Source organism: Amphiura filiformis, chromosome 18 (assembly GCF_039555335.1).
Source record: "Amphiura filiformis chromosome 18, Afil_fr2py, whole genome shotgun sequence".
Taxonomy (NCBI): Eukaryota; Metazoa; Echinodermata; class Ophiuroidea; order Amphilepidida; family Amphiuridae; genus Amphiura; species Amphiura filiformis.
The window spans coordinates 56,895,151-56,923,078 of NC_092645.1; the positions used below are offsets into that span (position 1 = coordinate 56,895,151).

The 27,928-nt window shown below is 38.4% G+C and overlaps 1 protein-coding gene across 1 annotated transcript; it reads left to right on the forward strand.

Moving 5' to 3' along the window:
• The first annotated feature begins 1,179 nt into the window (after positions 1-1,179).
• On the forward strand, positions 1,180-24,019 carry LOC140138841 (F-box/WD repeat-containing protein 5-like). The gene is given in 9 exon segments (XM_072160610.1): positions 1,180-1,286; positions 9,124-9,249; positions 10,508-10,739; positions 11,898-12,075; positions 12,587-12,728; positions 12,730-14,375; positions 14,378-14,489; positions 16,115-16,324; positions 22,312-24,019. Coding segments are annotated over 8 exon segments (2,844 nt in total). The 5' UTR covers positions 1,180-1,286; positions 9,124-9,127; the 3' UTR covers positions 22,514-24,019.
• The last annotated feature ends 3,909 nt before the right edge of the window (positions 24,020-27,928 follow it).

The following is a 27,928-nucleotide window of genomic DNA, read 5'->3' on the forward strand; positions in this document are numbered from 1 at the left end:
TGAAACGTAAAGTGTAGTAACTGATATGTTTTCGTTAGTTCATCCAAAGACAAATATAAGTAAGAGTAATCATTACTTATTAATATAAACAAAAAAGCAGCATATATAATCATGACACGTAGTAAAATTTTTATAAAATCATACCCGCTGAAAACTGGAATCAACCAAAATATCCTATGTGGAGAACAGCGTTCAATAACCTTGAGTTTACGTGACCTGACAAGCAGAGAAATTTTGACCTGAAAACTTACTGAAATATCTTACTGTTATCAAATTGAAACTGATGGGCGGAGCTTATAGTTTACTTGTTGAAGTAAAAAAGGGTAAATTTAGTTAATATAAACCGTTAACTAGGTTCAGACACCCCTGCATATTTGCTGCGACGCTGCAATCCTTTTCCAGGGCAGTTTTTCTGCAGAGAGCTCACTGCTGGTGCACTGCGAGACTAGCTCAGTCCTATGCAAGGTCGCGTGTTTTGTGGTATGGGTGATTTTGTAGTATTTTTAGTACAAAAAAAATCGGTCGGTGTGTATAACAGCCATCAAAATTCACGAAAAAAATACACAAAGTGTACAAATATATATGAAATCCATATAGACCGCTGCATAAACTGTGACTATTACAATTTTCCCGATTTTAACACTAAACCGCCGACGGCTGTTGCTGGTCCTATAGCGTAGCATGCAGGGGTTTGTAGAGGTCATCTGGTTTAATACGGAGTGGAATAGGAAAAATGGACCGATAGTTTGTATTGTTCCCAAAATTTCAGTTGATTCCGATTTTGCGCATGATTAGGCCTATGTGTATTACACTGCTACATAGGCCACTGTTGTAATTTCGTTCTGGTAGCCTATAGGCCTAGTCCTATACCGAGAACGGAATTCAAATTTGACGATATTTTATGACGAAATGCCCTTTTAAAGGGAATTTTTATTTGATGCTGAGGGTGTTTTTTTCAGGATTCCAGCCCTGAGTAAAGTCGAATCAGCTGGTTAATAATAACGGCCTGTTATTGCTACAATGTAATTTTATTGCAAACAAACGAATTGAATCACACTAATCCATCAGAAATGTGGTAAAATTCTTCTTAAGGTTATCTATTTTGATTTACAGAAGGTAAAAATTACTTTAGGGTGGCATTTTTTACTTTTGGGCATACGTACACCAATTGCACGTTCTAATTGTAATATATTTTGGTTGGACGGAATCAACGGAGGGTGTTGATATTTGTGTTGAAAAATTGCTATTCATTTCGTTCCTTCTGCATCTAGCACAAAATAATGATAGTATGTATAAACTACCAGATATGTGATAATGTTGATTTATTTATTTACAGAAAACCGTACTATGAAGGGTTAAAATCATGCTGTACAATACCCTGCCTGTTCACAATTTTATCAGCTAGCCTATAGAAAAAATATTAAATTCGTGGAAGTTGGAACATTCAACTACGCTTGTTACTCCGCGACTAATCATGCTCACTACACGCGCGTACAACGCTACCCTACGCGTCCATATTAGCGAGGCTATCTGCGTACAACTGCTTGGGATGTTCATAAAATTTTGAAGTTCAATATTTTTAGCTAAAAATTCTTTCATTTGAAAGAGAATTAAATTAGCTAAACAATCATGTATGTACGTCATCCACCAGTGGAGCTCCTGCGCCCCTCCGCAGAACTTCCGGTAGTGGATGTTCTGCGCTCGGGAGCGCAGAACATCCACTGTCGGAGTTGATGCGCCGGAAGCAAAATAATAGATTTTCTTATTATAATAACGGTGGATCATTGCTGCGCTCGGGCGCAGAACATCCACTGTCGGAGTTTATGCGCCCGGGCGCAGTCCCTTATATGTAACGGTGGATCATTGCTGCGCCGGGCGCAGAACATCCACTGTTGGAGTAACTGCACTCGGAAGCAAAATAATAATTATAATACTGGTGGATCATTTCTGCGCCGAGCGCAGAACATCCACTGTCGGAGTTGATGCGCCCGGGCGCAGTCCCTTATAAAATATGTAATGGTGGATCATTGCTGCGCTCGGGCGCAGAACATCAGTGTTGGAGTAACTGCGCTCGGAAGCAATATAATACATTTTCTTATTATAATACTGGTGGATCATTTCTGCGCTCGGGCGCAGAACATCCACTCTCGGAGTTGATGCGCTCGGAAGCAAAATAATACATTTTCTTATTAGGCCTATATTAATAAATATGCATGCGTATAATAACTAGTATTAGGCCTATTATAATAGGCCTAATAGTAATACACTTCTCTGTAGAGCTATTACAATAAAAATATATTAGTAAGGCCGCGTAAAATTAATGTTTTGGTTCTCGTCCGGAGGATTTTCAGGATTTGACGAGGAGGAGGTGTTTTTTTTTTGTGTTTTTTTGGGGGAGCAAGCGGAGTTGGATTTTTGCTAGTGTTGGCTGTGCATCCAGTAACTGCAATATATGCCCAATGCCCCCCCATATATTTGGGACCTCCTCCCCAGCTCCCCAACCTCCTTCCGAAGTTGAAGAAAATTATAGCCGCTTTGGGCTGTTCATTTGTTTCAAATATTTGACTGTTTGAGTTTGATTTGAGTGAAGGAATAAAATTACGAATGCACTTCTAATTATTCAGTCGGTATGAATGGCCTGAATGATGCGCTGTCATGGCTGTCCAATTCGGCAGCGTGTACAATTACCGTCTCGTTCTCAAGTTCCATGTCATAATGCAACACATGACAACAGGTTGAACACATGACAACACGTTTATATGCTTTTACAAGCTTATCGTAAAAAGTGAAGGTATTTACCTTGGTGGACTTTGTGACGATCGATGTTTGCACTTTGCACCAGCAGCCTACGGCACCAGCACTGCAGCAGCACTCGTACTCGTGTGTCAATTTTCATCAATTTTTTCGTCAAGCAGAATTAAAAAGATCTCATACCCATGTGTTATAATCGCTACACCTCGCTATGGTGGTGCGAGACTATCAACATTCTAGCGATATGAAAAAGCATATGAGACCCACGACTAGTCTCTGTCGAAGCTTTCATGGTTCGTGATTTTTGTATGGAGCATCAAACACGGTCTGCCAGGACTGTTAAGAGAGGTAGTTTTAAAGAGGCCCCAGGCAGCATCAGACACGAAAATAGAAAAGTAAAAAAAAAATTGAGGGGGAAAAATCCATGAAAAAACGATATTTTTTGGTTTTTCCAAAAAACACAAAAATCAAAAAAAAAAAAAAAAAAAAAAAGCATGCGGCACCCCAAACCGAGGCGGGAAGGGGACGAGAACCAAAACATTAATTTTATGTGGCCTAATATAATAAGAAAATAATTTATTTAGCTTCCGAGCGCAGCAACTCCGAAAGTGGATTCTCTGCGCTCGAGCGCAAAAATGATCCGCCGTAATTTTAATAAGAAAATCTATTATTTTGCTTCCGAGCGCATCAACTCCGACAGCGGATGTTCTGCGCTCGAACGCAGAAATGATCCACCGTTAGTTTAATAAGAAAATCCATTATTTTGCTTCCGAGCGCATCAACTCCGAGAGTGGATGTTCTGCGCCCGAGCGCAGCAATGATCCACCGTTACATATTAGGGACTGCGCCGGGCGCATCAACTCCGACAGTGGATTCTCTGCGCTCGAGCGCAGAAATGATCCACCAGTATTATAATAAGAAAATCTATTATTTTGCTTCCGGCGCAGCAACTCCGACAGTGGATGTTCTGCGCCCGGCGCAGCAATGATCCACCGTTACATATAAGGGACTGCGCCTGGGCGCATCAACTCCGACAGTAGATTCTCTGCGCCCCCGAGCGCAGAACATCCACTACCAGAAGTTCTGCGGAGGGGCGCAGGAGCTCCACTGGTGGATCACGTACATAACTCAAACAATAAGGGGTCAATCATGTTTCTAGTGCATATACTTTTGAAGTTACAGACAAAAATAGTGTCATCAAATTACCCAAAATTTTGTGTGTGAAATTGTGACAGCAGGCACATGTACAATGCACACTACTGTATGTGACCCCAGATGACCTCCTATTCTTTACTGTAAGAAAGCTGTTTTGGATGGTCTTGATTTACACACAAATTGCTTTTGAGCTAAATCGAAGCGTCGACTTGGTGGAACATGGATTGCACTATGTGATAGTTTATGAATCCAGTATCATGCCAGTACCAACATAAGTCAACATCACTTAGGTTTTGGTTGTCAAAATTAATTTTTAGTGATTTTCCCCATTGAGCCCCACAGTAAAGCCATTTTTGGACCGTACATGCACATTCCACTTCCCTATGGACGAATAGCGCCACCTATAGTGTGTGATGTGAGCTAGCCTACAACTGCTTACTACGCACAGCCACGCAAAGAGTATATATGTTCCACGATGTACGGTACACGAATTTGATCATTTTTAGCCTAGACTGCGGAACTCAGTCCTCAATGAAAGTCTAGGTACCCACGCATCGACGGTATCCACTGGTTGAATCACTCGGTCGCTATCGCTGTTGACGTATCGTGCAGCCTGTCATCCATTTTGAGATGGGCTGATCACCATCGTCATAGTCAGTCACTTATCTTTTGGACGTTATATGACTATCATTTGAGGACTGAGTTCTTACCATAGGCCTACATCTTCCGAGGTGCAGTTTCAAACAATAGCTTGGGATTATTGGGGCAGAGGTTATCTTTTGAATTCTTTCATGACCACTGAAAGCATAGTCAAGCCTGTCAAGGACACTCAGTGTGAATTGAAAGACCATGTCACTCGCCACAAAAGAATGTCATAAGTCATAATACACCAATTTGGTGTACTTCCGCCCCTCGGAATATGATGTTTAAGGTTTATGACTAGTGAGCTACCCTGGCCCTGCACATGCATGAATGCACTGGCTGCAGCAGTTGTAGGCTCACTAATTTCCACAAGGCACGGGTGGGTCTCCTTGCAATCCTGGTACAAAAACTACTTCGCCCGGTCACCCGGTTCTCACGCCGCTCTAACATCAACAGCTATATCCCATTACAAGCCAATAAAGACTGTTTCCTGAACTCATTTATACCACTTACGACAAGAGACTGGAACGCACTACCTCAACACATCACCAGCATCAACGACAGCAACATCTGCAAGCAAGCAATAACAGACCTCAGCCATGCCTAATGGCGATACTCGCATCTTGGAAATATTTTTTGAATGCACATTAAACACGTGTATATATAAACACATACACAGCACCTGTTGGAACTCCCGGTCGGAGCCGGGAGTTTCAATTATTGGAACTGACCCTGCAGAGCATAGATGTGGCCCCATTGACTGTTTGTGCATTGATCTTGGCTGCCAGCTGAGTGCTGTTTTCATATCACTGTAGCGATTGCATTTTAGGTACTGGTGACTTAGTTAACAGTTTCCTTCATTTAAAAAAAAAATTGTACTATTTTCAATTTCGCGGTCAAAAGTTTTGGCTTTTTTAACTATCATTTAATGTTTATTTTGATGAAGGAATATACATCATTTTCTGAAACACATAATCATGTTAGTACATATATTTATCTACTTCCAGGTGTAATTTGAGCAAATTCTATGGACAGAAACCTTGTTTTTGAACATGATAAAAGTGGTGATGTGGACGGAAAATTCCAAAATGTGCAATCAACTATGCATGAAAAGCTGAGCATGCTGAGTGAATGTATGAATTCACAGTCTTACAAAAGGTCACACATTCATGACATTTGTCCATTGCTGAAAATGGATAATGATGGACCAAAATTGTGCATTTTTGGTAAACCTAAAAATCCTCTAACTCTCTTATTATTTGACTATGGGCAATAATTTTGGTATCATTTTAAAGCATCAGTTACACAGGAATTATTTGCTTTTGAATTTTTTTGTCACATACCTACATTAAGGCTAATATGATTAGGAATTTTCTTCTTTCGACGAAGGTCGAACGAAGAAAAAAAGCATTTTTCCCTAATGTGTAGGGGTGTGTCTTCGTTCGACGAAGATTAAAATTGCTTTGTTCAACGAAGCTAAAAAGGCTGTTTCGACGAAGGAAAGCTTCGTTTGATGAAGCTAATTTTGTAATGTGTACGCTTGCTTCGTTCAACGAAGGAAAGTTGATCATGTGACAAGTGACCCTCGCTAGCTAATAGATCTATCGCATGGTCGTTGTATCAATCTAACTCGCATTGTATTATTTTCAACATTTTACCCATTTAGAAATTGTTTTATTCTGGAATATAATTTAGGTATGCCAGGTGAATTCAAATTTGCTATTGTGCTAATCTGTGCTCTTGTGTGGAACTGTTTTAATGTTACCAAAATGTTAAATTCATTTTGGTGTTAACTTATCTGTGTCTTCAGGACAGGAGGCTAACCATGCTAATATGTGCCTTTTCCCTGAACTTGTCCTCGATCAATTCCAATAATTGAAACTCACGGCTCCGAACGAGAGTTCCAAGAAGTGCTGTGTATGTGTCACCGCAGTTTAGTGTGCATTCACACCAGTACTTAGCCCTCGGAATGAAGAAATCTTTGCTCTGCAAATGATTGCAAATTACACATAGTTTGTAATAATTTTTCACCACAAAATATGATATGAAAACACAGATAAGCAATTTCTTAACTCCTTGAATAAGTTCATCAGGACTGTTAGTTTAGTTTATTCTTTCTTTATTGAGGGTAACAACTTCAGTGACCAGCACTGCTTTCCAAGCAGGCCCTCAGTCAATACAAAACATAATATAATAATAGTTTCACAAAAGTGATACAATATAAGATATACAAAAAAATGCAATCACAATTATGAATTCATAGAATATACACATTTTAACATGAAATGAGAACATTTGTTTTGAATTGTCTCAAAGACATATTTTCCATATCAGTTCGAATCATTGGTGATATACTGTTCCAAATTTGAGCAGCTCTGACGTGAAATGTACGTAATCCAGAATTAGTGTTGTATTTTGGAACAATCAATGTATTAGACGAATGATTTCTGGTTACATGAGAATGAGTATTATGAACAAATTCAAACTGAGATGATAAATATGAAGGACTAAGATTTCTTAAACATTTAAATGTAAGAATAAGCATATGATTTTTCCATCTGTCACTTAGTTTGATCCACCTAGTGAGTTTAACATGTCTATTACTGGCGTCCTAATATCAGCAAATAGAATCGTTCTAGCTAAACTATTTTGTAAAACCTGAAGCCTTCTTTGATATTCAAGAGAAAAGTTACACCACACTGAACTAGCATAATCAAAATTAGGGGTTACAAGAGCATTTGATAACATAACAAGAGTGTGATGTGGAAGAAAATGTCTACAACGCCTGATGATACCAATTCTTTTTGAAACATTTTTAGATAAATAATCAATGTGAGAGGACCATGACATATTATAATCAAACTTAACACCTAGATATTTGAAATCATCAACCTTTTCAATAATACAATTGTTGTATATAAGATTTACATTACTAAATTTATCTATGATATGATTGTTACCAAGGATCATTAATTTAGTTTTACATTTAAAATGAGTTTGTTAGCTGTTAACCACTTTGCTACTTTACACATGTTTGATTGCAAATGTGCTTGAAGATCTACCTCATTCTTAGCTCTACAAATCAAGGTTGTGTCATCAGCGTTAGGTATCATACTATTGGTAAATTGTGTTTACAAGTCTAAAAATTTACTCATGTTTAGACGTTTCATCTTCGGATCGAAAGACTTCCATCAGTAATGCGATGAACCAGCAACACTCCTACTCTCATCTCCAGAGTGCACAGTTCTTTGCAGTAGCTGGCCATATACATGATTGAGTGAATATGTCCCTTCATCGCGGTTGATAACGTTGCCCTCCCCCCCCCCCTGGTTTCCTGATCCACATGGCTTCTATGATCCATCTAGTTTGCTTGCAAGAGTCTTTATCAATTACTTTGGCTCCATCCCAATCAATAACTTGGTTTTCTTGTGACACGTGGTCTGTGATGGCAGATTTATTAATTTTGTCGACGACTCCTTGCGTACAGCATGAGTGAATTTCCTCCCTGTTAACTTTTCTGACTCAATCATGTATATGACCAGCTATTGCAAAGAACTGTGCACTCTGGAAATGAGATGAAGTCTTCCGATCAGAAGATGAAACATCTAAACGTGAGTAAATTTTTGGACTTGTAAACACAATTTACCAATAGACAGATAAACAATGTATGAATATATCTATAGGTCAAACAGGTTGTCAATTATTGCCAATATTAATATTTTGCAACATATTCTGTCGGTCCATGTCACGTCACTTCCGGTTGATGATGTTCGAGTGAAAACAAGTCCCTAATTTGATTTTTGTTGATGATTTCTGTCATTGGTGTTATGTAAATTTCGATCGCAAATAGTCAGTGGAATCAAACAACCGTTTCTAAGTCTTCAGAGTGAAAGAAACTTACCGTACTTGATTTACCGTTTATATACTGACGAACTTAAAATTAAATTCCATGGTCGAGTGTCGTTTTTTCCGAAATTGAATGCCACTCCAGCAACATCGCTATGTAGCCTCCTTCACAGCCGGTTTCTGTGGTTCACAACAAACCGTGAGCCACATGCAGTTTGGGCCCGAGACTAGAGATAGCCCGGATGTCCGACCGACAGAATACTAACAGTTTACACTGGAGACACCCTATGGCACTCCCTACAACTTGAGAACAAGTCCTCAAATGTTCGAAATTTGTAGTTACTACAACTGGTCCATGATCAGCGTTGTTTACTTCTCAGATTACCATTGCTTTACATAATGTCACACAAGGTCTTAGCCAGCCATGCGTCCACCAGTCTTTAAGATGGGCTAATCTATTTTAGACGGGTGGATTTAATGGATTTTACAGATGTGATAGCTCTAAAACAGATGATTTTAAGGTTATGAACTTGAGACTAATTCAGAGTGACATGTAAAGGCCAAATCAGGACATATTTGACTCCAGTGACCCTTCCATGGGTATACACAAGTTGTTTTATATTTGAGGGTCAAATTTTGGTATCTGCTTGGACGGGTAGTTTCTGATTTCTGGCTAAGACTCTGATGTCACACCTTCCTATACTATGTATTTTTGTTGACTTTTTTCAGCACAATGGAGGACAAATGCATGTGGTTGTGTTTACCAGACAGTTTGGTGCTGCAACTGTTCTCCTACCTAACCTCAAAAGAATTGCTGAGGGCAGCGCAGGTTTGCAAACCATGGCTGTGCATCAGGTATGTTTTATACATAAATTTACTGATTACTACAAATTGATTACATCAAACCGACTTATGTCAATATGACAAATGTTAATTTAGACTGACCACAAACAATGACTCAAAATACGATGGGCTAAGGCAGGGCTCCGCAAATAGCGGCGCACGCGCCACTTGTGGCGCGCCGTGGCTTCCCGAGTGGCGCGCGGCGCCGTTTGGATTTTTTTTTTAAATAAAATCAATAAACAATGCGATTCCCATGTTATCCTTGTAAAGACAGGCTAAAATAGTACAAAATGTTGCACCAAATGACGTCATTTGCACCTCAAATTTAAAAAAATCAATAGCTTCAGAGGGGGGGAAACACCCCTCTGACTCCCCCCGCGAATTCGCAGCCACTGAGTGGCGCTTGGCTTTTTTTTTAAATTTCATGTGGCGCTTCAACAAATCTATTTGAGGAAGCCTGGGCTAAGGTCTAATTTGTCTCCATCTATTTCATAAAATAGCCCTGGTGATGAGAGAGTATACAAAACATAATTTGGCAACATTTGGCAAAAAGTAGCCCTCATAATTAATGTAAGAAAAATATTTACAAGGATTTTGAAAGACAAACTGGGAATTTGGTAGGGACATCGTTGGGTATTTCTCTAGTTGCAGTATCAAATTGAATGCCTAGAGTTAATTTTGCAGAGCATACACATACACCCACCCACCCAAGGGTGGTAAGAAGGCATGCATGCAGGCAACCATGAAAAAGCATTAATGTGACTACCAAGCCGGCGGAACCAAAGTATACAAAGTAATGCAGAGGGGTGACTGAGTGAGAGCAATGGCGTTGCCAGGAATTTTTTATCGAGGGGCATGTGTGGGGTGGGGCAAAGTGAATTTCAGGAAGACAAAATCAACAAATTTTTCATAATTTAGGGGTTTTTACTGGGGGGGCTAGAGTTCAAGCCCCCCCCACCCATGCCATCCTTGGTGTCACCACTGGGCAAGCCTTTTAATTAAGTATGCCTGGGCCAGGAGCTAAAATTGTGTGCCTGGTCCCTAAGTAGCTCCTGATTCCTGATTGATAAGCCTTGCCACTGGGTGAGGGAGAAAAAGGGCAAGGAAAGAAAAAGGGAGGATAAGGAGAGAAGAATGACAGGGGGAGAGTGTGACAGGGTGATTTTTTGGAAGACAAAAATGAGTCAAAATCAGATTTTGCATTCTGCTACACACCTCCTTTACTATTACTTACGCTGTAGCTCATTTTACTTAAATTGTCACTTTTCAGCCGCGATGAATTAGTATGGAAATCTCTACTCTACCGAGAATGGAAGATAGACCGCTTTCTACCGCTGCTCCCGGGTCAGAGTTCATATTTCCGCGAGTACCGTCGCCTGAAGTGCCGTGTACCATGCCATCAGGTGCAGGTATTACGTGAACACACTGATCAAGTCCTGCACGTCAGCTTCTCGCATAATGGCAAGATGTTTGCCTCTTGCTCTAAAGATGGCACAATTAAGGCAAGTAGCGAACTGCAACATTGAATACTGATGGCTGGGGGACTGGCCTAAATTAGGTGAACTGTCTCTTTCACAATATATTGCTTTATAATAACTTTGAACAGTGTCACCATTTTCACCCATTGAAGAAATTAATTCCAGTCCTGATCAAGTCCCAAGTCACACCTGACGAACGCTGACAGCACACTGGTTGAAACCTTGTTGCTTGCAGGGCCTAGATTTTGTCTTCGTTTGCGAAAATCAAAGTCCATCATAGTCACTGCACTTAGGCACCAGAAACAAACTTGTTTGATCTTTGGATTGACCGTCGATGCTGCTTCGATACTTGTAATTAATGAACTAACGACTAATTAATCAGAATTAATGCTACAATGTATATTGATACTCTTCAATATCAATACAGACACAGATTTATTGTTATTACAATTAATAATTGTCAATTAATTGATTTCATAAATACTAAGGATCGACCAATCACCGATGGTCGATCGAAAGAACTTATTTGTTTCTATTGCCTTACTGTATGATACAATGAGAGAAGTTGATTCTTGCAACCGAATCTTACGAGAATCATTGCATCGAAATCTAGGCCCTATGCTTGATTCCCACTTCAACTGAAACTCATTGCCCTTTAAATTCAATCAAGATGTCAATTGTTTCTTGGTCAACAAGAATCAAAATGTGAAGTGTCAGTATGGGCCTCTTTCCCCTGCTTTTGAACTGAAATTTGTACTTTTTTAGAGGTCTAGTGTACAAAACATGGGCCAAATTATAGGTTGTAGAGCTGTGAATTTGACTGGAGGTAGATATATGTGACCCCTCGGCACAACTGAGCCCTGAAGTCGCCAATCATCATTTTTGAGATATTCAACCAAAATATTCTGCTTGAAATTAGCTTTAAAATGATGTATATCATGTCTATAGTACTTGACATTTAAGTAGTGAAAAATCAATAAAACAGTCAATAAATCCTTTGTTTCCTATTGTTTATTGTTAAGTTCGATGGAGCATATCTCAATAGTGGCACTGGCGACATCCGGGCTCAGTTGTGCCGAGGGGTCACATATAGACTATAGATTATTCAATACACCTTATATCTTAGCCAATTTCAACTGTCCAGTCATTGTCTTTTTATTTTCCTTCTATATTTCTCATCAGGTATGGAAAACTGGACCACCAGTGACACAGAAATACAATCGTGCCATGAAGGAGCTGTTCCGATGGCAGTATACACAGTTCTCACAATTCAATGCAACTGACACTCTACTTCTAGTTTCTGGTGTACATTTTGGTCCTAATAGTACTTCAGGAGAAATTGCTGTATTCAACTTGAAAGGTATGGCACCAAGAATTTTTTTAGGGTTCATTAACTTTTAGAATTTACCCCTCCCCCTACCAAAAATATTTCAGGGATAAAATGGGGACAGCAAAGAGTTAAGTGTCAAAAATATTGACAATTGGGGACAAAAATTTGGCTTTTCCATTTTTTGGGATTAAAAAAATATTATAGAGTTCTGCCAAATGAAACATAGCTCAATCCTAATCCTTTAGTTAGTCCTAACTGGAGATAAAAGAAAAGGTTCACTATTTTACTGATTTCTTGACAAAAGAGCCAAAAACATGCATTTTCAGCATGTTTTCTGACAAATCAAGTCACAAAAATTACAGACTTGGAACAAGTCAGACTTGGAACAAGTCTAAACATTCAAAATCTTGAGTATATGCTGAAAGTTTGCTCGAAAATTAGTTCTGTATTTTTCTGGAATAGGGAGTAGTCTTAATTTTCTATATCTGCAACAGCCCAATACTAGCACTTTAAATTTGATTTTGTGTTTTTATTTTCACAGAGGATTTTGCACTTCAAGCAAGAGTCCTAAACAAACCGTACGATATCTTTGGGTGTTGGCTCAACAACTCATACCTACTCTCGGGGAATCTTCACTACCTAGGTCATCTCTCATCATGCTCTGCGCTTTGGCTGAACAAAGCTACGAGGAAGTCGATTCGAACAAGAGTCTGTTGTGATGAGACTCTTCAAATTCCTCAACATCAATGCAAGCACCGTAAGGAGTATCACGGTCGCAAATTGTCGGAATTTGGGGCGCGGAGAGGAATTACGTGCAAAGGTACCGCCAGCGGAGAAAAAGGATGGCGAACCAAAGAAAGCTTCGCCGCCACCATCATCATCACTTACTGGCGGGAGCAATGCAAACGGAACAGTGCAGAGTTCAAGTGAGAGTGAGGTAGACACAAAGGCCAGTGCATATGAGAGCGACAATGAAATGACCGCTAGCGAGTCAGAAGTCTTAAAAAATGGTAAAATTTGTTCGGGTAGTGTGGACTTATCACAAGCAAGAGGAGGATCGAATGGACATTATGCTGAAACAACTGTCAGTGGAAGAGCCAGAAGATGTACGAACAGCGAAGATTCACGACAACGACAACAAGAAGGGGTACTTTGTGACCGACATTCATCACAGAATTCAATGCATGTCAGTAAAAGCGAACCGTGTTTGCCTTCGAGTGATAGTAAAGCTCAAAGTAGAAGTTGCACTGCAGGTGATAGTAGCAGTCAATCAAACAAGAGCAATCAAGCGGCGGGACCTAAACCAATCAAGCGCCCGTGCCCTCAGACTGTACCACAACAAAGGAGTTCTCCTGTTAAACGTGATGCGAGTGTAGTTAGTGGATCGCCGCCTAACACATTACGTAAAAGCTTAAGAACAGATATAGATGTGAATAAAGACATATCCCAAGATATGCCTTGTGTAAGCGGATCTAGTAGTGAAGGGCCTTGTTTGTGTAAAAATGGACAGAAAGATGTGGAAGATTATAATAGAGATTTACCAAGTACAAGTGGTGCAAGTAGCGCAAATCCAAAAGGCGAAGGCGATACATGTTATAATAGACTTTGGTCTCGGGTTAGGCAAGCTGAAATGCGACGTGGTGGACATAATCTAGACGAAGAATTGCTTAAGATACTCATAGACGGGGATCCCGATTACAGCGCTGAATCGCAAGTAGATACACCGGAGTCGGACAGTCCTATGTTGTCGCTAGCTGACAGTGCACAGATAGAAATGGCGGGTATGAATCCAATGAACGATTTTACCGGGGAACTTGTAAATCCACGGGAGTTTAACAACGACATGCAATCTGCAGCTGTGAGTTCGCGATGTAGCTCAACAGATACGGTACTATCTAGCCCTGATACTGAACAAATGTCAGGCACTTCATTAACTTTTGCCGCAGAAAGCGGTAGTGCCAGCGATATAATTCGTGCATGGGGAAAGCAATTCACCTTCGGTAGTACAGATTCACTGGATGAGGAACCTGCAATCCATTATCCGGAAAGACGGAGGGGATTCAGCGATCCCGAAGTCCTAGCACGTCTCCAACCAACGTTACCTGAATACGAAATTGATGATACTAGTAATGTATCAAGCTCAAGCATGTCAGATTCGCAGGATTTCTCGCATCGTACAAAAGTTCGTCGACGAAAACATGCAGTAAAAGAGGAAACAAAGCATCTGATTTTCACCCGTGGTTCACAAGCATATACACCCCATCAAATAGGCATCAAGAAAATTGAACCAACTATGAGTAATACTTTGAGAGGACCTCTTGGAGCTCAGGACGTCAAAGGTCAAGGTCAGAGGGCAATAATGATCAAAATGATTTTGACAAAGTAGACTATGTGATTGAGTTAAACGGACATGCTATTGGTATGGCACTATCACCAGACCACAGGTGAGATTATGCAAAAGATCAATATACTTTTCATGTTTGTGTGTTGCACTTCCCCCCTCTCCCTTTTGCACCCCCTGGCTACTTGCTATATGGATGTACACATTTGGTGTGTAGTCAGATTTTTGGCCACACCTGTGTTGTGTGGGACTTATCTGTCCGATGTCTGGGCAGGCGTAATGGTGACTTGATGTGCTGTATAGTTTTATGTCAGGTTATTCGCATACATGTATTTATAAATATTTATGTACTTATTGCATATTCTTTGTATACAAACCTGTATTATTTACCAATCTTTCTTGTGGGGTCACCTTATTAGACCGAGGCCTACCATTAAGGGTTGAGAGTGTTGTTGGTCGAGGCAGCCAAAAAGATCGATTTCCATTGTCTAAAAGTCAATATATTATTGATACCTTCATGTTTTGCAAAAGTTCAGCCTAGAAATCATATACATGCACTTTGAAAACTTGCTTGATTTATTGTTATGAGTTACGTACACTTTTCAAAGGTGATGTGCAGGGGTAGCGCTAGGTTGCTTTTTAGGTTCTCGAACCCACCAAAATATAGTTCGGACCCCCTGTTTTTAAATTTTCTGCAAGTTCAGGGGTCCCTGCAGACCCCTAGTTTTTCAATCTAGCGCTATTGCAGACATACTATTTATGCTGCATTTGTGTAACTCAGAGTGTCTCAGGCTCACCAAACTCTACTCCGGACCCCCTACTTTTTAATTTTCTGCAAGTTCGGGGGTCCCTGCGGACGCTGGAGTGTTTAGTTCTAGCGCTACCCCTGGTGATGTGGTTTCAGTCCTCTTTACAACATAACTCAAGAACAACAGGATCTGCAAAAGTATATCTGTGATATTATAATCCTTCTACACGCTTGCTGTGAAATGAAGAATGCAATTTTTGCCAAAGCTCACCACCATTTGCAGGATGCTGCGAAGGACCAAATCTCAACAGTTGAAAATAGTTGCTAACCTAAAATCAATCTATTTCCAAATTTTGAGTTGTATTGCTTCAGCAGTTTTGACATGAGAAGCAAAAACATGTACATTGTATAACAATGCCTCATAGGCAGGGACAGGCGATTTGCGCGGGAAAAAAATAGCAAATTGCGCGTAATTGCGCAGAACTTTTTTTTCAGTGCAAATCATGTATCCCTGCCCATGGGAAAAAAGATAGCCAATTGCGCGGAAAAAAAGTTCCGCGCAAATCCCCTGTCCCTGCTCATAGGATATAGTGCATGTTTCCAGTAGGTGGCTACTACTTGTTATTACAAAACCTATTTCGGCCGTTAAATTTTGGGCAATGAGTTTGCTTCTGATACCAAAATCCAGATTTTTGATGAGGAAAAATAGGGGATGAGGCCACCAATCTGGTCCAAACCTTTACTCATCTCTTGCATTTTTACAAAAGTATGTCTTGCATTTTTGCAAAACCTATTTTGGCCGGTAAATTTTGGGGCAATGAGTTTGCTTCTGATACCAAAATCCAGATTTTTGATGAGGCAAAATAGGAGATGAGGCCATCAATCTGGTCCAAACCTTTACTCATAACATATACAAATATGAAATATCACTCTTGCATTTTTACAAAAGTTAAAACTCACCCCTTTTCTCTTCCTCACAGATATCTCTATGTGAACTGCCGATGCTGGCCAAAAGACTATGTCATTGGTGATCCATTGACACCACCACCCATTGCGCAGGAAATTGAAATACGGGTATACGATCTAGTGGATATGACGGAAATTAAGCGCTTCTTTGGGCATAAGGCATTTTCTCCAAATGATGAATTTAATTTCATCTTTCTTGATGTGTGTGATATGTATGTGGCTAGGTGAGTAGAAGGAAAGGCTTTTTAAACTTTAAAGTTTTTCCCCTTCAATGTTGGCAAACTCAAAATTTGATTTCTCTCATTATTTATTTCTTTGGTTTTTTCTTGCTCGTTTCTTTCACTCTCTATCCTACTTTCTTCCTTCCTCCTTCCTTCCTTCCTTTTTCCTTTCTTTCCTTTCTTTCATTTTTTTCCTTTCCTTTCCTTTCCTTTCTTTCCCATGAGTTGAGGTGTCTTTTTAAGTTCATTAGGGTATGAGCTAAAAAGGCAATGATTTGAGATGGGTGTTCAAATTTAATTTTATGCATGTTTATTGTTCAACAGTCAAGAAAATGTTTTAAGCAATTAAACCTAGATCAAGATACAATTTACATAAAACAATTTTATGCTTGGCATTAATATATACATGTAGAACTATGTTTTACATAAATCTCACTCCTGAAGATCTATGTGAGTGAATTTGATTTAGTAATGTCAGCCCTGAAGTTAAGCATACAAAAGTTTATTGCCAGTTGTAAAAGGATCCAACTACATACAGTATGTCCCATAAAAAGTTGGTTCCAATTAATGTGGTGATATTCTGAAGTATGTTGTCAAACATGTAGTAAACTGCTCAAATAAAGAAAGTCCGCAGTCATGTAACCCGTCCTACACCAAAACCTGATCTTGTTATGACAATTTGATTGATACGATCGTGTGCAGAATCTTGTTAGCTCCAATTTGATACCAAATTTGCTACCAAACACTTCAAAAGTTGCAAATCAAAACGAAGCACGCGGACGAAATTGCTTAGCGTGGCAATATGGTCAAGCTTGCTTGCCCACGATGAGCCCCTGTCGACTATCCCAAGTGCGCGCTTTATTTAATTGTTAATTTAAAACGCATGGATTGCTACAGTGCTTTACTGATGAATACTAGGGCACGATGCGATCGATATGACCTAGCGGTTGTTTCGGGCTATGTCAATGGTCGCGCTCTGCCATTCACCTCTACAGGTCCGCGTGGTCCGTTTTTAATTTGCAACTTTTGAAAATGCACCAAATTTCATATACTGGTATCAATCTCTGTGAATTTAGAGTTTTCGGTAGCAAATTTAGTATCAAATTGCAGCTAACAAGATTCTGCACACGACTCTTTCAATCAAATTGTCATAGCAAGATCAGGTTTTGGTGTAGGACGGGTTACATGACTGCGGACTTTCTTTATTTGAGGTGTTTATTTACATATATGTGTACATCCATATCAAAACAATGCACTTGTCGGCTGCTACAAGTGTCTCATATTACATAATAGCTAGGAATAAATACCAGACTCATCTCAAGTGGACGTCACTTCAAATCATCCCCAAGTCACTTGATTTAGGAATACAGAGAACATATTCCTAAACCATGTGACCTGGGGATGATTTGAAGTGACGTCCACTTGAGATGAGTCTGGTATTCAATCCTAAATCCTAGCTATTATGTGAAATGAGACACATGTAGCAGCCGACAAGTGCATCGTTTTGATATGGATGTACACATATGTAAAAACTACATCTTTTAGCTATCATTTGCAGGAAACAAAGAGTTCATTTGATAAAACACTTTTAAAAGATATGATCTTGAATGTAAAACTGGTTGTAAGACCAATTTTTCCAAGTTATTGGCCAAGATATAGATAAATTGCACTTTTTATTTTACCTACAACTCAAGAACCGTAAAACCTACCAAATTTTAATGTCAAATATTCTTTAAGAAACGTGTCAGGTTGTAAAAAGAATTCGATTTTTGAGAAAAATTCGACTAATTAAGCCACAAGCAGTTCAACATAAGTCTCAAAAAACTCTGAGCAATGTGCATGTTCATTCAACCAATAGGCCTACAGTGCAAGTTGAGGTCAACAGAAAATTGTAAAATTTATCCTGCAATCATTTTGACATCCAATATCATATCTTCAAATCAGTTTTATGAAATAGGTTCTGGTTTTCTGCAAATTATAGTTAAAGGGGGATCCAGTTGACCAGGCAAACTTTCAAGGATACCCCAATTAAGTAGGCTTACAATATAATAAAGTCAATGTTCACCTCTATCCCACCAACTTTGTACAGCTCCCAACTTAATGTGTTTTCCAGATATTTGTAGCGGCCTTTAAAAGATGTTGCTTTCACATACTGTAAAACCACTAAATTTTGCTAGGGATTTAATTTTGTTAGAAGCCATTCGCGAAATTAAATACCCGCAAATTGAACAGTTTTACATTGAACTGTACACATAAATTGCTGGATTAGCGAAATTAAATACCAACAAAAATGGTGGTCATTGGCAATAAGCGAAATTAAGTACTAGCGAAATTAAATAGCTTTACAGTATGTTAATGTTGGAACCCTTTTTATGGGACACCCTGTGTAATGGACAATGAAAGGTAATTTTCGGAGAAGTTAATCTACTTTTCATAGGCTAGTAACCTGTAATTAAATGAAATGTTCAAAGCAACTTTCTTTTTTAATGACTTCTGCTTCAAACTTCTACAAATCTACGATCAACCCTAGCTGGTTTACGTAATTCCATCTTCAACTGATTCCAGAACAACTCTTGTCCAGGGTTTTCTTTAACGCATAAAACAAGCGTATTTACTTTTCATAGGCTAGTAACCTGTAATTAAATGAAATGTTCAAAGCAACTTTCTTTTTTATGACTTCTGCTTCAAACTTCTACAAATCTACGATCAACCCTAGCTGGTTTACGTAATTTCATCTTCAACTGATTCCAGAACAACTCTTGTCCAGGGTTTTCTTTAACGCATAAAACACGCGTTCAGGCACTTTGCAGACTCCTTCAAATCCAAAGTCCCAAAGTCCAACGTGTACAAAATCTTGAAAACGTACGCGTTCAGATATTGCAAGATTTGAATAGAAAAAGACCCGATATTGTGCATTTATTCTCGGCTTTTGGCATTTGGGATCTACTCCCGATATGTAGGGCCCATCACATTTTGTCAGCATTAATCCATGCATGTTTTAGTGATTGCGGGTAATGTAGAGTGTCAGTTTTAAATCTTGCAAATTGGGTTCGGGTCCTTTTTTCTGTTTAAATGATGCACCAAATGTCTTCAATTGGACTTTAATTTTGCAAAATTTTCCATCTCAGGGGTGAACATCCCCCTCAGACACCCCCATGCGTAGTGGATAAACAAGTGACCATTTTCGCTTCTGCTTTCGACATTTGCCAATTTAGGCCCTATTTTTAACACAATTTATAAGCCTAATAGGAAAAGCGTGACAAAGAAAGGCTTCATGGACCGTCATTTCACAATTTTCGGCTTTTCAACTTAAATTTTACACAGTAATAGTGCCAAAATGGTCCACCAAATCGCTTCAATTAGGTCTTCATTTTGCAAAATTTTCCACGTTCTGAGGGGGGAACATCACCATGCGTAGTTGATAAACAAATGGCCACTTTCACTTCTGCTTTCGACATTTGCCAATAATGTATAACACAATTTATAGGCCTACCATAATAGGGAAAACTTGCCGTCCGAAGGCCCCCTCCATCATGATCATGTCCATGGACTGCTCATTTCACAAATGTTCTGCCTTTTTAAACTAAAATTTTACACATTAATAGTGCCAAAATGATCCACCAAATTAATTAGGTCTTCATTTTGCAAAAGTTTCTTACTTCTCAGGGGGCATTTTTAAATAGTATTATTTTCTTTTAAAATTGCCCCCACTCTTCTGACTACTTTAGATCCGCCACTGCTCCAAACAGTGACGTAGATTTCTTTTTTGACTTGGGGGGGAATGTCTTGAAGTATAGTGAATCCAGCACCTTTTGGCGAAAGAATAAGTTTCTGGTACAAAAAATTTTGCCACTGTTGAAATATGGTGCAAAAGTGGAATCAATTCGTGCTAAGCGCGCAAAAATGTGCACTTTTGGGGCTAAAATGACCAAATATGAGGTTAATTTGGTCAGAAACATGAGACTACCGGGCGATATAGGGGAGAAACCCACATACAGGCGTCAACATTGGGGGATGATTGTATGGACCATCCCCTGGCAAAATATTGGGGAGATTTCTCCCCCCCCCGGATCTCGCCTATGGCTCCAAAACAAACATATTGTTAAAAATGTCTTCAAAAATAATATTATAAAAATACCCCTTTGGCAATGTTTTTGACTCCTTCAGAGGAAAAATTCACAATTGAAAGGGTCAAAAAAATTTGAAAATACCCCTTCAGCAAAATGCTTAAAGAAAACCCTGCTCTTGGATCTTCAGGCCACTTAAACACTTCCTTGTTACACAATATCTGACGAAGCAAGTGTGTCTTCTTATCATCAGGAATTTCCCCTATCTGAACAAGAATAAGTACATCACTATTGTCCATCACCAATCGCATTCGCGCAATCTGCAACTGATAGTGACACCATCCATCATCCATGAAGTTCTCAGATAACACTGCAATTGTTTTGCGGCTTTTAGAGATACCATAGCCTTTGGCATTAAGAATATATAGTGCCCTGCTGGAATAGCACCTATTTCTTTCATGCAAAGGCGGAACGGTTTCGGTCCATCTTCAATGTTTGGTATGAGTTGATCATCTATCCATGCTTTTACAGTACGCGAACACCAGCGCAAGACATCCGCTTTACGCTTGAGTGCGTAAAATTCGTCATGTCTTGAATCTGTGTGCGTATCACGCTTACAAGATGAATTCAGTATTTTGAAAGTATCAGATAAAAATTGCTGTTTTATTCAGTTTTATTGCTGATATCAACAGAAATCACCGATCTTTTTGTAAGGCTGACTGTCAATGATTAACTGACATTCCTCATGAAATAATCATGTGAATTATACAATCTTTAGCTTGTTTTCGTTGTTGAAAGGGATTCAACCATGTTTCACCGTTGTTCATCACTGATTAACAACTCGCGTCCAGCGCGTCTGTGTGGTTTACTTCGTTCGGTCGTGAAGTAAACCACGCAGACGCATCGTTGTTAATTGGTGATGAACAACAGCGAAACATGATTGAATCCCTAATTCACACACGTAGAAGAATGATTTATCCGTACGTTGGCGATGCAACCGTGTAAGTGCACTAATTTAAATCTGCCTCTGCTAAATTCATCATGGCTTTACTCTTAACTTGAGACACACTATAGCCTTTAAGTGTTTCCTTTTACTTTATGTTTTCGCATTAAATTGAGTCACCATTCATTAAAATTACAGGGAAAGAATCTGGACATATATAGGGCGTATCAATAAAGTAAACAGATTGTAAAAAAATGACATTCAATTAAATTAAAGGTATGAGGTATTTGGTCAAAATAGCTTGTTGATAGTGAATTCAACATCTTGTCCTCCAACAACTGTGTAATTCATAGCACAGTATTAATATAAATTCATAACCTCATTAATAAACGCGATGTGTGCGATCCAATTACATTTAGTTATTTGTGAAAACGCGAACGCAAATTGAGGTCATTAATATCTCACAATTGACCGCAAAATGCGTAATTGTTCCAATGTCGCACACAATTGACCGGCGTTCATGCGTGTTGTTGTGCGTTTGGATTATGCGCTACCATATTTGCACAGATTGTGATACGCACTTTTGTTATTGGTCGTCATGTTTTAGCCTGATCGATTTTTGGAAAGGGAAGATGTAAAAATCATCTATTTTTATGAACTTTTGAGCTAAAAATTTTGTGTTATTTTGTAAGGTGAAGAGATTAAAGTGACGGTTATGAATGAGGTTAATAACTTTGCATCACAATGCCCTCCAAATAACCGATGTGCAGTTATTAACCTCTAAATATAGTTTACCTTAAAAAGCTTATTGAAGTACCTTAGGGGCGCTCAGGAGTAAAATGGTACCAGTACATACCGTACATTGATTTGTTGCCAAGGGCTTCCAAAGAACAAATTTGACTCTGCTTGACCATGTTTTTACATTGGTAATTATATTGTTGGCTTATAATCACTTTGTTTCCGATTTCTTCCCCTTACAGTGGTGCAGAAGATCGTCATGGTTACATCTGGGATCGTTACTATGGTATCCAGCTTGCCAAACTTCCGCATAGAGATGTAGTGAACTGCGTGGCATTCAATCCTCGTGACCCGGAGATGTTGATCACTGCTAGCGATGATCACTCACTGAAAATCTGGTACTCGAGAGTGAAAGCTGATCAATCCCAGGGTGCAATTTGCTGACCTTTGACCTTGTGCAAAGTCCTGAAGTAAAGATGTAGCAATTTTAGTTTTGATCATAAAACTGAGATTCTGTTTGTATTGATCTATGGTAAAGGCAACTGTGGAAAAATTGAATTGGCATATTTCAGAGATGCCAGTCTTCTGAATTTGATTATTCCATTTGAAATCCATACACCCCCTATGAAAGGCATGACTTTAAACTTCCAAAACGGGAGTGTGAATTTCAAATGGAGTCAACCGAAAATTTACACTCCCTGTGTGTAAGATTAAGGTCATGTCTTCTGTAGGGGGTGTATACAGATGGTGCCAGTTTGCTTCCCATCTCTAATATTTATGTTTGCTTGTGTTTTCAGAATATTTGGAACATCTCCAGAATTTTTATTATTTATCATATTTATAATTGTATTCAAGATATATCATATTGACTTTAAAATGATACAGCTGTATTAAAGTTGTAATATCTCTTTGTAAAACTGCACTGAATGGACCCTACAACAGTCCCATTGTAACATTTACTTAGCTGAGGAGTATGCCCTGAATCTTTTTTCAAAATGCTGATTTTTACACAATTGAAATGTTTTTTAATAAACTAAACTGCACAAATCGAAGGTTTTAGGTGCTGTATTTGTGACAAAGTCAGAGATTTAAAAAACAGCTGAATTTTGTTTTTGGAAATGTTACAATACTGCTTTAACTCAGAATAGTGCGAATATGCTTGAGCAGCAACAAATTATGATGTACAAAAACCATCATATTTGCAAGACAAGGAGTTACACACCAGCAGATGTTATCAATATGCTTTTTATCTTTGTTATTTATGTTTAATGTGAACGGTATCATATCTTCTTTTGATCTTCTTTTGGCGAAACAAGGGTATAGGCCTACATGTTGTAATTTGAATGGGTTCTATGTTGTCGTCAGCATATCTCCAGGATATAATTCTATGTAAATTGTATGTTTTTTGCACTCACACAAAGAGTATTCAGATAATGTTTCAGTGAAATGAAAAGCAATTAGAATATAGTATTCTACATTTTGTTATGTATTTATTTACCTACGCATGTGCATGTACATATTTTCTCAAAATATCAAGAGCTATCTCAAGAACCTTATAGAACCAGTGATAGGTTTGTTTGTACTCAATTTTCAATGCATTTTTCGTGCCGAAATATGGTCATGAAAATGTACAATTCTGAAATTTTTGAATTTTCAAAGAAAATTTGGAAACTTTTAGTCTGCAGTCAACACCTGTGTTGAGACTGATAGGGTTAATAATATTGACCAGGGCGGGATTGACCTTTTTGGGGGCCCTGGGCCAGGCCAAAATTTGAAGATCCCGAACTCACATGCCGAGGAAGGCATGTGCAACAAGTCAGTGGTCAAGTTGGTTTACGTATAATGTGGATAACAGAAAGATGCATAGGGCAATTTTGGAACCGGGACTATCTGGCCCAATCCGGCCCTACTTTTAACATCTCCATTATCAGCCCTTATTTAAGTTTCGCTTAAGTGGCTCGGGGCCTCCCTGAACCCTCGGGGCCCATGGACTTAAATCCACCCTGCCCCCCGCTTGCTACGCCCCTGATAATATTATCATACAGGGTGTCCCAAAGAAAATTGTGCTGAGGTTTGAAATATTTAAAAAATAATGCCAAGATTTATTATAAAAGATTATATTATTAAGGCTTTAAGATTGCTCTCTATTTATAAAACAAATGGATGGATGAATGTTAGAATGCTGTATGTACTTTGATCAGGGAAGATATCTTTCCCTTCCCATAATCCTTTGCAACACCTCATTACATCAAATGACACTCCTATTACTTGTAAGCTTTTGTACAGGTTCCCTTTGTTTTCATCTTGAGAATAGAATGGCTAAACATGGGTCGATAGTCAAGAAATAAACAGAGTTTGCAAGATCTAGATGTGCTCTCTTCATTGACGTACATTTCGATCACTATCAACCATGTTGCACTAAGATAGCAAATCGGTACAGAAAATTGAAATTAAAGAAATGCATTGTGGGAAGTGTAAGATATCTTCTCTGTACTTTGGTATTTATGACCATCTTGTAATCAACCAGTGAAATGTGCAATGAAACTTGATCCTTAAAGGTGAGTGACCCGAGTCCCATCCCCCTACCTTACCCCATCAAAATGCATGTTTTGTATCAGGGGAAAGTCCATATTTTTCAATGACTACGTTGAAATCTTATATATTTTGATGGTACACAACCCCAGGAGTCATGTATCTGCTCTATGGGCCAATGTGTTGCACATTTTTTGCTTCTAGAATTCGAACTGCTGGAGCAATTTAACTCAATACTTGGAATAAGAATGTTTGGGCGATGGGTCAATGTGAGGTGCATGTAGAAACATGTATTACAATCGGTCCACCCACCTTTAAATGGTAAATATTCATACATTTGAGCATTTTTGCTCAAACTTAAAATAATATATTGAGCATTTTCGCTCAAACTTAAAATAAATATTATATATATATCATATTGTGTTTCATTTTTCAGTGTATTTTAGTTTAGTGTTTTCAACTTCATAGCATGGTGTGGAGCTGTGTGTAAGCTCATTAAAAATGAAATTTTCTTGTACTTATGATGCAGTCGGATGACCGATTTATATACCGTATATTTACTACTCACAAATGGCTATTCCAGTTGATATCCATAGACCCCTTTAAGACATGACCTTAATCTCCCACTCAGGGAGTGTAGATTTTAAATGGAGTTGCCCATTTAAGCAACCCCATTTGAAATTCACACTCCCTGTGTGGATGATTAAGGTCATGTCTTCCATAGGGGTGTGGATTTCAACTGGAACAGCCCAATCATCAGTTTGTGAAAGCAAAATAGTTTTAATCACTAGAAATCATCTTCAAAAGATGTTATCAAAATGTACTTTTATGTATTTTGATTTTCCCATATCTGTTAAAGTGTGAAGGCCCTCTAATTTTGATCAATATGTTTTTAAAGGCACTTTTGGTCAGTTTCTAAAGCAATGCCATGCACTTCGTAAAAAACGTGACAGCTCCTATTCCAAAATGATGTAAATTCTGCTTGAATGCTTCAAATAAAGCGATGAAAAAACCCTGTTCTATGGTCGCATGGACTTGCCAGTAGGGATGATCAGGATTTTTGTTCTGGAAGAGGCTGCATGAGTATCGACCCTAAACCAAAAGCTTTTTTTTTTTATTCTGTTTTTCAAAAAAAAAAAATTCAGTCACTTTATTTATAGGCATACTGCTAAAATAAAGATAAAAAAACCCAAAACGCAAAATCTGTGTCGGTCGCTATAGCATTCCTAGCATAAATTCGCAAACCTGTTTGCTGGACTGACACTAGTCACGGTCACTAGCAAAGTTCTTAGGACACTTGGAAACAATTTTTTAGCCTAATAGAGGGCAAATAGCAGTGCTGAATTGAACATTACCCACAATGATGTCATGATGTAGCTTGATATCAGCATCTTATTACATCATGACATCATCAGGTAATATCACCCAGCCCTGATATTTGCACTTTGTGGCTAAAAAAAAGAGGGGTACTTCCACTTTCCACTAAGTGATCTGAGAACCAAAATGCCAAATACAATTTTTAATTATTTTTACAATTTACAACTCGCAGTCACTATCAAGGAGTGAATCATGACCCTAAAAATAAAAATATAAACAAAAATTGTATTTCGGATTTTGGTTCTTATTAGGTCACCAACTGGAAATAAACTTTTTTTTAGCATAATGTAGCCTATTATAGTGCAAATATCAGGACTGGGTTGAACATTACCCAATGATGGCATGAACTTCTAATATTGGGCTACAAAAACGTATTGAAAAATCCTCTTTCTTTCCAATCTCTTGTTGTCAATGTTGTTGTCGTTGTCTTTGAAATGGAAACTGAAGTTAGGTACAAGAAAATAAATCTTGTATGTACACACTGTAAACTTTACAAAAACAAAAACATATTTATGTAGATGATGTATAGAGTCTAATCGTAGAATGTATTTTAATACCACCGTCACCAGCATTGGGCTATTCCAGTTGAAATCCATACACCCCTATGGAAGACATGACCTTAATCTTCCACACAGGGAGTGTGAATTTCAAATGGGGTTACCTGAATAGGTGATTCCATTTGAAATCTACACCCCCTCTGTGGGAGATTAAGGTCTTGTCCTCCATAGGGGTGTATGGATTTCAACTGGAATAGCCCATTAGTAGATCAAGTGCCTGTTGTAAAAATGCAATCCAGAAATATTCACAATGCTGCCAGTAATGCACCATAGATTTGATAGAATATAGGCATTGAAATGATGCAAGCATTCAAAACAAAACCCAGCAAACACAAAAGGGTTTGGGTTATATAAAGGGTATAAAACGTTTTAATAATATTCAAAATATGGTTGAAATCCTCCTGCTAAAACATAATGTTATTTAAAGAGTTGACCAAACGTTTTGTGCAAAATGTTTGCAAAAACGTATTTGACAATAACGTTTTGACAACATTTTAAAAATATTGTTGTCATGTTTTTTTCAAAAAAAACCTTTTAAAACCTTTTCATGATCTTTATATACTCCGACATTTAAATGTTATTAAACTGTTACCCCAAACTAAAAACATTTATAACGTTTTAAAAAACATGTTTTATGTTTGCTTGGTACAAGTATAATATAAATGACCAAGATATACTGCACCAGTCTTACTATGTTGTTTCCCTTCAAAGATATGAAATTATTCATTCAAATAAAATAGTATTGCCTTTGAAACACTTGGCATACCACACACTTGTTTGTCTAGTGACTAGTTATTTGTAATTGTTGCCTGTAACCTATGGATCAAATTCTGGGGGTCTTGATTTGTTCTCAACAAAATAATTATACCAAATTTGACAAATAAAAATATTATAGTGGTTTCATCAGACTGGCAACTCATCACATCAGACTGTTTCCTTTTATGGGTAACAAGAAGCACCACAGGTGGCATGATGAGTTGGATGTCTGATGTGATGACTTGCCAGTCTGATGAAACCACTAGTGTAGTGGTGAAACGTCACTTAAACATGAGTAACGGACACACCATTAGACTTCAAGAGGGATGGGAAGATTTTGAAAAAAAAAAACTTCACCCACTACATGAGCAAACAAAAACTTTCCCCACTATCACTAAAAAAACTTTCCAAACCAACACTAAAACAAACATGGACTCGACCAAGATATAGATAACTTGCACTTTTCTACATTTTACCTATAATTCGAGAACCGTAAAACCTACCAAATTCTAATGTCAATTTTTACATTCTCAGAAAGTTTGCTTTAAGAAACATGTCAGTTTTAAAAAAAAGGATTTGATTTTTGAGAAAAATTAGACAAATTGAGCTACAAACAGATGAACATAAGTCCCAAAAC